This window comes from Austrofundulus limnaeus, unplaced genomic scaffold, assembly GCF_001266775.1.
Source record: "Austrofundulus limnaeus strain Quisiro unplaced genomic scaffold, Austrofundulus_limnaeus-1.0 Scaffold157, whole genome shotgun sequence".
Classification (NCBI taxonomy): Eukaryota; Metazoa; Chordata; class Actinopteri; order Cyprinodontiformes; family Rivulidae; genus Austrofundulus; species Austrofundulus limnaeus.
The window spans coordinates 664837-679224 of record NW_013952559.1 but is presented as its reverse complement, the minus strand read 5'-3'; the positions used below and the strand labels follow the sequence as shown (position 1 = coordinate 679224).

At 41.4% G+C, this 14388-nt stretch overlaps 1 protein-coding gene across 2 annotated transcripts in view; it reads right to left on the bottom strand.

Moving 5' to 3' along the window:
• Positions 1 to 613: 613 nt before the first annotated feature.
• ssh2b (slingshot protein phosphatase 2b) overlaps positions 614 to 14388 on the bottom strand; it is a 30394-nt gene continuing 16619 nt past the window's right edge. Inside the window, exons 1-14 of one of the 2 annotated variants that reach the window (XM_014016917.1) lie at positions 11411 to 11893; positions 8268 to 8380; positions 8115 to 8179; positions 7880 to 8001; positions 7730 to 7795; positions 7585 to 7650; positions 7306 to 7500; positions 7110 to 7203; positions 6857 to 6985; positions 6588 to 6634; positions 6317 to 6463; positions 4535 to 4735; positions 3289 to 4201; positions 614 to 3015 (exon numbers count right to left, since the gene is read on the bottom strand). In XM_014016917.1, the coding sequence (XP_013872371.1) occupies positions 1828 to 3015; positions 3289 to 4201; positions 4535 to 4735; positions 6317 to 6463; positions 6588 to 6634; positions 6857 to 6985; positions 7110 to 7203; positions 7306 to 7500; positions 7585 to 7650; positions 7730 to 7795; positions 7880 to 8001; positions 8115 to 8179; positions 8268 to 8380; positions 11411 to 11538 (3474 nt within the window). In that variant the 5' untranslated portion in view covers positions 11539 to 11893 and the 3' untranslated portion in view covers positions 614 to 1827. Of the gene's footprint in view, positions 3016 to 3288; positions 4202 to 4534; positions 4736 to 6316; positions 6464 to 6587; positions 6635 to 6856; positions 6986 to 7109; positions 7204 to 7305; positions 7501 to 7584; positions 7651 to 7729; positions 7796 to 7879; positions 8002 to 8114; positions 8180 to 8267; positions 8381 to 11410; positions 11894 to 14388 lie in introns of those variants that run through there. The other variant, XM_014016918.1, reaches the window with a different exon arrangement.

Here is a 14388-nt window from a genome sequence, read left to right as displayed (position 1 = left end):
ATATAATATTTTGGGAGATCATTTCCTGCTTTTTTTTAACCTCCTGTCTCAGTAAGGATGAGGATAAAACTTATCTACCACAAATATCAAATCTGACAGTGAATTAAAAAAAGAAAAATATGAAAATATTTTTTAAATACACTGAAATCATGTGATTATCACAATTATTAAAGTTATGGATGTTTTTGATCATGAAATCATGTTCATCGTTTATTATTCAGCACTGAACCAACAGGGCTTTTGTGACTATTCTGCCTCGTTTCCTTTTTCTATTTTTGCTCTTAACTTATTCAAGATATTGCCATGACATAGCCTTGACAGCTTGCAAAATGTGTCAAGTGATGAAGACAAGCGTCAACACAAACGCTAAATCTTTTTTTTTACCATGGGCAATTCTGACAAGAAAAAGAAAATTAGATTTTTAAAATAATGATAAAATTTGGAACAATGGCAGATAAAATAATGTTCTTTAAGTAAGCTTGCCTATTTAATAATAACAATAACAATAATAATAATAATAATAATAATAATAAATAGTGAGATCCAGTCACAGCAATGTGTGAAGAAAATGGCAGATTTGGATAAACGTCAACAGACTCACAGTGAACCCAGCTCTTAGTAAACTCCATTATTTAATGGTCACAGTTGATGCACATGATATAAAAGAATATTTACAATGACAAATTAAAATAAACCCCACAAAAAATGTTTTCGACTACACACATACACACGCACACATACCAACACCTACTACATCCTAAGCATGCTCCCCGAAAAGTAGCAAACCCACATCCAGAAAGCCACATTAAAACTGAAAACAAGAGGGAGTAAAGTGCACGGATGACAGACGTCCCTGTCCAGACATTTCTGATTGCAGAGAAGATTCACTTGCCAGTCAGAGGCACACACTCCTTGAACCTGTACAAAAACAGATCCGTWCGCAAATCAAAAAGATGTACGCTCCCGCAGAAGTGATGCTAACTCATTCATCGAAACAAAAACGTAAAAAAAGTGCAGTTTCTAAAATGTCAGCACTCACAAGATCTTTACATCCCAAAAAAAAAAAAAAAAAAACCAGCAGGAAACTCATGTACACTGTCCTCAACTCCCAGCCCCCAAATATGTTCTTACAGTAAAACATAAAAATGAGTGGCATCAGAACTGTGAGGACATCACAGGAGGAAACCAGCGCCTGATGTTTGTGAGGATCAGATTTGGTTGAGCAGCAAAACATTTATTTTGTTGCAAAACTCCAACAATCATTTCCTGTTCCTCCTTTTGCAGAGAAACACCCATCTGTAAAGTTTGTAAGATCAAACAGAGATCTTATGAGTATTATTTCTATCAAATTTAGATGAACTGAACTAAAGTTTGACAAGTGTCCGGTGATTTGCCAGCAGCAGCATAACCAGCAAATACAAACTGAGACATATGGAAAGAAAAGAAACAGGCTACACATCGCACCAAACTGCCATCAAGTAAATCTGAGAATGACACAAAGGAAACCAGCAGTGATGTACACGGAGTATGTACAGGCTCAGGTGTGTCCACATTCAAAACAAGTGTGTCAGTTATGTTTTTRTTTTATTTCTATCAGTTCTTGTGTTATTTTCAGTTTATTGGAACCTTCACAGCCTTTTGCCACTCCTTTCATCCTGACTTCATAGATTTCACAAAGGGTCTTACAGGACCTGTAAGGGGAGAAAATGTACAAAAAAAAACTACTAAAGGAATCCTTTAAGGCAAAAGGCATTGGTTTGTTTTGCTGAACAAATCCAACATCTGCCCTTGATTTTCTCCCTCACACACAGACCCATGAGGCGAGGGTTACATGGTGTGGTACAGAGTACTAACAGTTCTTTTCTTTAGCTGCCTCAGAGGGTGAGTCCTGCCATATTGCTGCCTTGTGGTCAGAAGTGTCGGTCCAAATGAATGCAGAGAGTTCTGACCCATGTTTAGGAGCTTTCCTCTCTGTGGGTTTGGATCAGAAGGTGCGGAGCTTTCTGCAGCTTTAGAAAGTCTATCTGCTGTCGTCTGCGGGGTTTCGGGCTGCTGGCTGTCTGAGGGAGCGAAGCGGTGGACCCACTGCTTCTTGGACTCATCCCTGACTGTGTGGACCGGAGGCGGCGCTGAGCAGCTGAGCTCCCGTTCGCTCAGGTCGTTGGCGAGAAGCTCCAGGCAGCCCAGCTTGGCCAGCGAGGCCGAGCGCTTCATCAGAGAGGGCGGGGTCAAGCCCGCCTGGCGAATCCTGGCCTCAACCTCCCTCGCYTTCTTCTGGAAGCTGCCGCCTCGCTTCGGAGCGCTTCCGGCGCACCGCGGCGCGCAGCTTCCACCCACCTGGTCCAAGAAGGTCCCCAGCTCACACAGAGTCTCCCACGTGTCCCGCATGACCACGTCGGCATGGGGTCCCTCCGTGAAGCCGTCCCAGTCCACTGCGGACTCTAACTCAGTCACGCCCTCCAAACACAGGAAGTTCACCGAGGCAAACGGAGACGGAGAGGGTTGGAACGCAGAAGAGGTAGAGAGTAATCTGGTATCAGCAGGTTTGTGTCCTTTTGTGCTTTTATCATTCACGTGAGCATTTTCTCTTACAGCTTCTCTAAACTTAGTACCCTCAGCACCAGCTGCCGACACCGGCCGGACCGCCGGCGTCTCGTGTGGCAGAGAGACGGACGTGGAATGGATGCTGTTTGGACGGCGCTGAGAACCGGAGGCGCACCCGGAGAGGGCCGGCAGAGCGGAGGAGGGTGGCGGCGTCTCGTGCTCTTGTTTCATTCTCTGCTCGAGCTGCTGCGTGACGCGCCGCACCGAGCCTCTGGTCCAGTCGCTGTAGAGGCCGGCGGGCGCTCCCTCCTCATCCTCCTTGGCTTTATGCTCCTTCGATGAGCAAACTTCTTGATCCTCAGCTTCCTGCTCCGGGTTTGTCACTTCTTGGTCATGGGAGCTTTGAGGTTCTGGCTGGCTGAGAGTCTCAGTGGACTTCACTCCTGTGACCTGCACAGGAAAATGCATTTCCTAAAAAATTAAAAAAAAAAAAAGAGGAAAAAAAGGTAAGGAAAAGTAAGTCAAATGAGCAGATATTTGATACATGCAGTATTGCATCTTCAAGCCACTAGATGGTGCACTTTAATTCAAAGAATAATAAACTACTGCAGATAAAAACTCACTCTTACACCAGAGCAGCCTAGAAAAAAAATCAGCACATGCAACCCAACTGACACCAGAGCAGAAGCTTTCTTCTTCTAAAGCTGAAGCAGTTATTTTGTTTATAAGATAAAAACAAGTTACCTTACTTTTTTCCTCCTCATTCCCCTCACTTGTTGGGCCCTGKTGAGTCAGCGGCAGGTGCTCTTTAGTGGAGCTCTTGGGCGGTAACGCCTGCTGCACTGCAGCAGAGGGAGGTTTCCCGTCGTCACTCATTCCTTTGAACTTCTCCCGGGCACTGAAGAAGTTGATGTGATCGGCGCTGTGCCCGAACAGCAGCACGTTGTCWGGTGGAGCGGCGCTGGGCTGGCCGACGGGGTCGTCCGAGGATGGAGGGGGGGCCGCGTTGCCTGCCGGGGACGAGTCGCTGTCGGCGTTCCCGACGAACACCGCAGACTGCTGCGTGCTCGGCGCTTCCGCTGGCTCAGGTTTTATCACAGAGGACGGCGCTTCTACGGCTTCGTCGGCGCACGCCGGAGCTGGGGAGAGGGGAAGCTGGTGAACGGATGGAGGCGGGTGAGGCTGGCCCACCAAAACGCTTTGTGCAACGTTGATATCGGTCCTCTGAGGCTCAGGCACCAGGGTGGCAGCTCTGGGCTGGTGCAGAGGAGGCCACGAGGGCGGCTCCTCTGAGTCACACAGACCGTTAGAGAGCGGGGGACATGAAGACACAGAACTGGGGGAGTCCGGCTGCCTGCTGGGGGCGTCGAGGCTCCCGTTTTCAGCAGCACCTGATGGATCCGAGGCCCCGCCACAGGAAGAAGAGCCAGGCCGACCGGACCGGACCCCAGCCTGGGTGTCTGTTCCAATAACTGCTGCAGTTCCCAGTGATTCCAGCAGATCTTTCACSGAGCTGCCCGGTGTCATGCTGGCCTGGTTATGGGGGTCCGAACGGCCCAGGCTGTGGGGCTGAGCGTAAGATTTAGACAGCGGCTCGTGATGCTCAGACAAATCACTGTCTGAGTGAGAACGCCACAGTTTGTTGTGCCTTTGCTTGCTGCAGCAGAGAGAGAAACATTTGAATAAAATAAACCGGTTCCATGCAGCTTTATTCAAACATGTATTAAGACTAAACTGAGGCTCACAGCATGACTTTTAGTACCTTTATTATGACATACACTGCTCGTAGTACTAATGTATGAACTGATATTTGATGTTTTGGTACATGTCTCTTAGTTTTTATGTCTATTTTTTCTTTTTTACTTGCTGTAATTGCCCTTTGGGACATGAATAAACCTGAACTAAGCCAGTTTTATTTTATTCTTTCGACCTTTCCCCTCTAAGAATTCAGCACTTTAATGTACTGGCATCGTTGAGTATTTGCGTGTACCTGGCCAGGAGTATACCCTGATACTCCTCCAGCTGCCTCATGAAAGAAGGGTTGGGTTTGGTCACAGTTCGACGCTGCTTGACGTATTCCAAGGCTTTCTTCAGATCCCAGCCGTACTCCTTCATGGCGTAGGCTATGACTGTGGCTGCAGAGCGACTTATGCCCATCTTACAGTGCACCAGGCACTTGGACCCAGATTTTCTGGTGCAAACACACAAAAAAAAGCATTTATTTTCATCCTATCATTGTCAGTTGCTCAGCAAAGCAAGTCATTAGAAGAAGTTTCAACAGAAAAACCTTAAAAAGAAACCATCTGTTGTGAACAATTATATCAGAGCACCAAACTAATAAAGAGATTTTTTTTAGAAGTGTAGCTATAGTTAGGTTTTCCAGTTAAACTTTCAGATTTGTTGAATCAGCTGTGAGTCTGACACACAGCCGTCCCGGCTCTTCTTTCTCATTTGGCTTTAAAATAAGCTGCTCCCATAGTGTGAGGCAGTGTGGTGATTTACATTTTTTAGTTCTAATCCAGCTGTGTAAACGTCAGGGGGGAAGCAAGAACCCAACACCAACCCTGAGGCTAAAAGGATTTGAGAATATTAAGAGTTGTGAACAAGGTTATAATAGTTTTGGGTTTTTCATTATAGTTTAGTTTCATTTCGTTGTGAATTTTTCCTTTTAATTCAGTTATAATTAGTTTTACAGTGGATTTGCTATTTTTTATTAGTTATTATTTCATTTTTAATGCTAAGTTTTAGTTTATTTTTTTAGTTCTAGTATTAGTTTTTTTTATATTTTGAATAAACATATTTGCCAAATGCATCAAGCTTGTTATGTTCCTGTGAGTTGAAGCTTAACTAGTTAATTACTAGTTAAAGCAGTCCATTATAGCAACACCTTCCTAAAATAATTGTTTAACTTAAAGGCACAGTTTGTAAGGTTTTGTCAATTCTTTCAGCCGAAATTGAGATAATCACTAATGACAATAATAAAAAATCATGTCTAATCATTGCAGACAAAGATCTTGTTTTATTATTTTTACCTTATAAAAAGCTGTTTATATCTCCATGGTTGCGGGTCGCCACTACAGGCGGCTGCCATCTTGTCTACGAAGGCTCATGAAGGACAAACTGCGGTGGCGGCGTCAAAAACAGTTTTAGTTGTAATCCTATAAATGTAATATTTGTTGTCTGTCATTGTAGCTGGGATAATTTTACTTATTAAAGCTCATAATCTTACCACTTGAAACATCACTAGCCCTGAAGCTGCTGGTAGACATCGCRGTTGGAATTATCAAAGGTTTTTGACACCTGAGAGACACCGTAGCAACTCCTTTGAGTTTGGAAGTGGGGGGTGGGGGTGGGGGGAGGACCAGGGAGGATGATTCAACCACTCAACCACTAGATATCGCTGAAAACAACAAATCCTACACACTGTGCCTTTAATTTTACCAACTAAGGACTTGAGTGATTATTTTAGGACAATGACTATAGTTGTCTCCAACTCGGTGCTATCACAGCTAATGTGAAACTACTCAATTTGAAAAAAAAAAGATCCACACGGCTCAAAATAAATTGACAAACACTAAAACTAAGGATATTCTACCTATAATTTCAGTTAGTTTTTAAAAATATTATACAGTTTTAGTTAGTTATCATATCTTTTTTTCATTTTATTATAGTTATTATTTATTTTAGTTAACTAAAATGTTTTTTCAATTAGAGTTTTTGTTATTTAGTTAGTTTTCGTTAACTATAATAACCCTGGTTATGAGAGACTTACTTTGCTCTGGATATGAACTTATAAGTGTCGTTCCAATAGGCAAGCAGGTCAGTGGCCTCCTCGTCATAAACACGGATGTTGTGGTACTCAAACACACTGGGGAAGAAGTTATCAATCTCCCTTGTTACATTCAGGATGTACTGAACTCTGAAAGTGACACAAAGGTTTAAAGAAGACTTTAGAAAGCCAATTTCAGACGGTTTCTGTGTCCTGACTCTCCTGCACGGAGCGACAGTACAGTGGGGGTTTTGTTGTTTTTCTCCTTCCTTACCCGCTCTTCTGCAGCTCCTCTAAATTGGAGGCATTCCACTCAGACCCCTGTGGGGAAGGAAAGCAATCCTCAAGACTTGCCCACTGAGCTTTTCATCATTTTTAAATCCAGTGGCAAAACATGCCGGGCATGAAGTACACACTCCAAACCAAACAAGACTAAAAGCACCTTTAAATTGGGCACATCACGTTCAAATAACACGAGGCTGTATCAGATTTTCAGCTTCTTCGAAACAAAGCCCAACAAGTACTGAACAACCGTGGAATTACCAAGAAGACGTGATCAAAGATCTCCGTAGGACTGTCCATTTGGCCCAGAATGATAATCATCTCGTTGTCGATGAATTCCTTAAACTCTCGCAGGTTGCACGTCATGTGCATCTCCAGCTCTGTTCGAATCTACGCCCAGTCGAGGAAAGAGAGAGATTCCAAATTAAACCAAACATGAAGCATAACTGCATCGAACATTTTCCTTTTTCATGCGACGGTTGCATCCAGTTYGAAGGATCTGAAACACGCTCACCTCTTTGCAGGTGACATTCTCCAAATCCTTCTGCGTCATGATTTCCCTCAAGCTGGTTTTTATCTGCCGCTCCGTCCTCTCTCTCTCCGTGGGGCTGTGGAAACGTTGGGACATAAAACAAGTGCATAAATTCTACAAATGTTTCGCAATTTCATTAATCCGTCGAGCTCTTAGGAGAAAACAAAGTGATATTTACACATCGGAGAAAAGTACGGGTGAGTCGGCGCGGTGCGACTGCACATCCTGCATGGCGTTCCACTCGTTGATGCGGGCCTGGTCCGACGAGACCCGGCTCTGATAGTAGCTGACCCAGGTGAGGAACAAGCTGCCTGGGAAATAGTTCTGACAGCGAGCCACTTCGCAAGCTTTATGGAGGGACTGTAAGGCTGACCTGTCGATCGGTTCAGAGAGATGTGTAAGTTTAACAATAAAAACTGGAGATCAGCAGAAAACTGCTTTTCAAAAGTGGACTCACCACATGGCTTGCACAGAAACGGGTTTGAAAACGTGAATTCGGTTATCAGTCGACACACTGAATCCCCTGAACATAAAAAACACTGTAAGAAATGTTTTCAAACTTGTGTTTAGAGTGCTCTCTGCTGCTGCAGTGTGGCTCTCACCCATCTCCATCCAGGTGTATTAAGGTGTCGCTCCACAAAGGCAAAACCATCCCAACGGAACACGAGCTAAAAAGGAATTAAATAATAAAATTAACTTTATGTCCTGTTTAAAAGTTAGGAACATGCAGGTTTGTGGCGCCACCCTCTCACCCGTCTACTGGACTGAAGTCCATGCCCAGCACCACGCTCTCCTCCGTGTCCTGACGGCCGATGGTTGAGACCACCACCATGTAGCGGGTAATCTGAGCGTGGGCGCTTTCCAAACGAACCGCCTGGAAAACACGGACAGAAACGCCAAATTTACCAAACAAAATGGAATTCAGGAAAAAATAAACCAGATTTTTAAACGGCACTAGACTTGTGTTTTTGAACCTTTGGTACCTACCAGCTTGATGTTGTCCTCCGGTCTGAGGAGAGTGAACATGGTCTGCAGGTGCTGCTGGATGTCACCTGTAAAGAAGACAAATACATTCAGAGAAACTGAGCCACTTCCCCCCCATCGATAAACAGAACTCATAGGCAGGGGTTTGGACCTCACCTGCATGTTTACTCCGCAGCTGGGAGAAGTGAGACGCAGACGAAGGGGAGGAGCCATTTCCTCGAGGTAAGAAGAGAGCAGCTCCTTTAACTGTCAGGAAACTTTCACTGATGCTGCAACAAACAAAAAGAAGAAACATTCAGATGAGCGTTTACCAAAAACCTGGGCAGCTTCAACTGACTCAGGCAGATATTTGTTTACAATTAACCTGATTACTCTGTTGACAAAAAACACAATCTGTAAACAGGGATGTCCCGATCCAGATTTTTTGGCTCCCGATACAATCCAATTGTTTTTAATGATTAGTCTTTCCAATACCGATCCAATAGCTTTATTTCTTTCCAAGTGACAAGGTTGGTAGTATTAAAGCAAGCCCTGCTGTTCCCATGAAAAACATCCAGTTTGCAGATTTTACAAGATGCAGTTTCAGCATCATTGTTTTCCATTTAAAAGTGTTCCCACACTGTGGACATGTCTTGACTTCTTAACAGCGGTTGTAAAGCATGATGATGCTGAAAACTGTCGCAAACACTGGATCACATGACTAAATCCGATTCTACCTGATTTTCAAAAAATGGCCATATCTACCACCGATACGATACTGAGTATCTGATCGGGACATCCCTGTCTGTAAATCAGTTATTTTGTTTTTTAATAGTAATGTGGGTGGAAAAATTGTTTCATTGGGAGTATAAGTAATGCATTTTGCCAAATAAAATAACTTCTTGTTAGTTCTCATTTTATTACAGTGTTTTTCATAGTGTTTTTAAGTTGGTTTTATGAGTTTGTTAGTGAGTTTTAATATTGTGATGTTTTTATTTGTTAACTGTATTTYAYACTTTTATTTMATGTTGCTAAAAGSCCWTCTAGGGAYRGGCWTTGCAAATTAGCTCTGGCTATAAATGTTGTAGTGTATAGTATTGTTAATACTTGACACTTTTCCCTAATCAAATAAATAAATAAATAAATAAATAAATAAATAAATAAATAAAAAAATCACGATATTTCATTTTCCGATATTGTATCGATATTCTAAAGCCCTGTATCGATTTTTTTATTGAGGTTTAAAATGTCAACTTTCCTGCCAGCCGTTCATTTTTATGTTGTAGTTCAGCCTCTGACCACTAGTTGGCAGCAGTGAGTCAGCCATTTGGCCCCTCTACCTCTTGAGCGCCAGAGAGTAAGGGTAGCATTAGCATTGTGAGTAAACATTAGCTTCATGCTCCGATAGCTGAATCTGAGCAGAAAAGACCGACACCCTCTGCTTTCTAAGCTGAGGTAAGGTTACCAACAGTTACTTATTTGTCAGAATGTTTCTATTTTAAACCAAATTAAGTGTCTTGTGCGCTCTTTTTTCCAACTTTAGTCAGCCTTCACATTACGGAAGGCTAGCACATGTCTATGTAATATAATTTTCTGAGACAATGAATTTTGGTTTTTCTTTTTTTTTCCAGTAAGAGGTTTTTATTTAATAGAACTTTTGGACCAAAAATAATCGCAATATTTCGCAATATATCACCTTGCTTACAGTATCACAATATATCGGGATATATCGTATCGTGACCCGTCTGTCATTATATGTATCGTATCGCCAAATTCTTGCCAATACACAGCCCTACTAAATGGACAATAAAACATTATTTGTCCTTCCCCAGCTATATCAAACAAATAAAAGATAGCTTGACAGCAGCCTTAAAGTGGGCTTTGTTTCAAAATAAATAGCTGTAAGTCATGTTAGATAATAAACATGACATCTTGAACAAACAATACCATGCACAGCAATAAAGAGAAAATTTATTAACTTTCAACACATGACCGCTGAACACGCAACAAAAACCTGCTGCTTCCAGTAACACATTTGTTTTACTGAACTTGATATGTTTAGAAAAAGACAAAGAGGCTGAAATAAAGAAGACATGCCGGACTTGGAGAAATTAAAAACCAAGAAGAGAATGATCTTTCTCCATTTGTAGGAGCTTTGTCGAATACTGGCAGGTGTTGGACTCTTTGTCTCTGACCTGAACAAATACCTAGTTAGAACTTGGCACCTCAAGTTAAGCTCCTTGGCGCAACTTTCCTGTCCACAATAGTATTATATAACAGACTTAAAATGCTTAGTATGTTCCTGTAATTTAGATCTAATTACTTTCTAAAAACGTGGCCAAAAGTGGTTATTCTATTATCTTTTATCTTTGGGAACAACCTGACACAAAAGTGAAAGTGTCAGGGAACTAATAAATATCCACACTGCCCATTGGTTATGGCAGTAATGATAAACAAGAAGCAGCAGAGACAGGAAGTCTGGAAAAGTCACAGATAAAGAAAAAATCAGGCTTTAAACAGCATAACTGCAGAAGCGAAAAAAAGGACTCAAATATTTTGAAGTACCCATTTAGGAAATTCATATATCAAATCTCTCCAAATACATAATTTGGCAACTGTCTCCAAGTTAAGTTCATTTCTGTGTCAAGAAAAAAAACACCTTCACCTCATCCTCAAGCCAACAGTTGGATCAAAGGGAACGACAAAACACTGACAGCATGACAACAAAAAAAAAACACATGCCATTTTCTTTTCAAAGAAATGCCAGCACTTGAATCCATTTGGGATTGCAAAATGCTGCGTGCAAGCCAAGAGGATCTGCATGCCATGTGAAAGAGGAACGTCTCAGCTGAGTCTGCACACAGTTCAGAATGAAACTCTGCTTCTCGTGAATGAACATGTGCAGACGAGCTGTAGAAATAACAGCATCAAACCCCAGCATTTCTGAAAGCTGACAAATTAAGCACATCTTTCAAAACTATGTGGAGAACATGATGTGCCTTTGCTCACCTGTGCCCCCTAAAGATGCAAACCAAGCACAGCATAAATGATAAAAACAGAGGTGGATGCAGGGGTTTGCACATGAGCAGGTGTAGCATCTGGCAAACAGATTTCTTTTGAAATAAAAGGAAGGAAACCACATCCTCCTGCTTCTGTGCTGCCATATCCTTTTATGTTTTAGTCATGGGGAAAAACCACAAGCCTTTGTCATGCAAGCCCACTGGGATTATTTACTGGAAAGTGAGATTAATGAGAAAATGATGAGTTGAACAACTAATGGCTCAGTTAAAAACAAAACGAGAGTACAGAATGTTTCTTACAGCTGATAAATTTCCCCCTGGGAGAGCACGGAGTTTTCGGTGAAATGGGGTCTCGTCCTCACCCCGCAGCAGGCGCAGAAGCAGCCGGCCGAGGAGCTGCGTGGGGCGGCCACAACACCGGGAGGCATCGCTGATCCGGAGCGGGGCGAGGGGGCTGGAGACCGCCGAAAAACCCGCTGGCAAAAATACGGAGACGCTAAAACCGGACCGTAGTTATTCAAAAACACGTGAAAACCTCTGGTTTAATTTCACACTTTTTCTTTGCGTAGCACTTCACGACCTGAAATTAGAGGTCGGTGTTCACCACAAAGAGTTGTTTTATTGAATTAAATAAATGAAGGCGAGAAGCTGACACTTGACGAGCTGTGTCCGGACAGGTGGACCACCACMCACTCGCTGCTACTTTTTCATTTGTCTGCAGAAGCAGCAGGACAGGCTGCGGTAAATGCAGACGCTGGAGGGGAGGAGACACGCGCGGTCCAATGCGGTGTTGCGTCGAGGAATGTGTCCCCTGAAGAATGTGTGCCCGTTGTCTCGGGAGCGCGCATACARCAGAAGAAGCAGATTTCATAAACTAGGAGGGGTCAAACTCAGTTACACAAGGGGGYCAACATTTAAAACATGGCCCAAGCCAATTATTCTCTAGCAGTAATTATAGATAACATATAATTGATTTTATAGAAATACAAAATACCATTTCCAAATTACATGTCATGTAGAACTGAGAACATATAAAACCTTCTGCATAATAAATTAAGAAAGACATTTTTTTATCATTCATTTCTTATGCCTTACTTGCTACCAACTTTTTGATTTATTAYATCTTAGACATAAATTTGACCACAATACAGCAAGTTAAAAAAGAAATCCCTCACCAAAAACCCAATTACCGGTGTGTGACTATAAAATCAGAAGAGAATGAAGAGAATACAGGAAAAAATGAATAAATAAATAAGTTGATTCTCTGTTATTATCTTTACTTTATTTATATTACCAAAATAAAATATTACTTAAAAATTCAAACATATTTTTCTCAGCTTGAAAGTTGGCTAACTGAATGCACTAAATACAGTGACATAAAGAGAGAATATAAAACTATTTTGTGTTTAAAGCGTTACATTTGGGGCTGGATGAAATGTTAGTGAGGGCCAGATTTGGCCCACGAGCCTTGAGTTTGACAAATGTGCAAGTATTTCTGTACATTTTAACTGTTGTTTATTGTGTAGTTTAGTGTTATTTACTTGTTCAACTTGTGGGTCACAGCAAGAATGGCTTTTACTGTTTTCAATTTAAAAAAAACAGGACAGTTTGTTATTGAACCCCCTCCCTAACCAAAACGAACAGAACATTAATTAATGAGCAATAATAAGGACTCCTCATCACGGTTTWTTATTCCTGGGATTTTCAAGAGGTTTATTTATTGTTATCATAAAGTTAAGGTTGTACACAGTTCAATCAGAGCAGCTAAAAATGCATCAAAAAATAAAGAGAATTAACTTTAAAAACAATTATTTGAAATAATTTAGAAAACACACAAATCATAGACGTGCATCTGTTACAACACGCTACGAGCGAACAATGTGACTGAGTTGCCATGTCAGCATTATTTGTTCTTATTTTACTAGTTTCACAGTTTTCCTGACATGGAGTGGGTTTGATGTCTCAAAGKTTTATATAAAGCTTGTGCAGCGTGTTTTTGAGAAACACATGATCTATGTTTATCTCTCGTGTTGCTCCGTAAGCTTTCTATATAAGTTTTTAGTGATGCTGAATGATTCCGGTTTAAAGTGGGAAACTTCTTGTAAAATCATCAAACTGTATTTTTACTCACTGGTATTTCTGGTGATAGCCTCAGTCTCATTATTTCTACGATATTGGTTTTGTCACTCATTTGCTTCAAATTCAAATATTGTCACAAAAAGCTGTACAACATAAGGATAACTAATAATTTTCAGCTTATTAAAAYAATATAAATTAATCCCCGAAACTAGATTATAAACATTACTCTCATTAATTTACTAGCAACTACACAAAAATCTGTTTTATTGTAGTTCAGCCTCAGTTCTTTGGTTAAAAGTATGTCTCTATACTTCTCCATTCTCTTTTTTTCCCATATAAACACCACAAACACTCCCTTTAAAGCATTTTCACTGAGTCATGCTTTGCACACTGTGAGGATCACATTTGTTTTTCTCCAAGTCATGCTGCTACAGAAAGGCTGACACAGGTGCACAGGCAACACCAAGTGTGTTGCTGTCAAGCAAAACTCTCATTAGTTACCATTACCAGACACTTGTGTCTCCAGAACAACAACAACAACATAATCATGACAACAACGGAAAAAGTGGGTTGAGAAATCAAACAGGAGAGATCAGCCGAGTCGAGCTCTAAGAAGAAACCTGATCKTACAGTGGGTCATGCTGCTTGTTGATCACTCGTGGTTTCAGTTTTTAGGGTGGATTACATACTGAGGGCAACTGCTTGGCCATTACCTGGCAGCAAAATGCATATCAAATACAAATCTCTGAATAAACAACAACTGTAGTGTGGTGTTTATCTCCAACATGTTTCCGTGGCCCATAAACACCGATTGTTAGATGTTATTCTRGTAGTTGTTGCTCAGAAAAGAGGTTTTATTTAAAAGTTTAAAWTGTTATAGGTTTCAACTTCTTATCAGTGAATCTTCTTATTTTGTTACATTTTAGTCAAAGTGGTTTTGACCCATTTATGTCCACTGAATGGTGTATTATTGCCCGTTGCTGAAATATGACCATAGATGATGTTTTATCTTGTGTCAGTGTTCAAGTGTCCTTCTTAAAGGGATCCCTGATTAGTAGGGGTGCAACGATACATGTACCCATATCGAACCGTATTGAACTGTATCGAACAATACAGATTTTAAAAATTAACTTTATCAACTTGTCTTCTGAAGATGCTCTGTGTTGAAGGATCAGTAGATCTGTGTTCGACTACTCCTC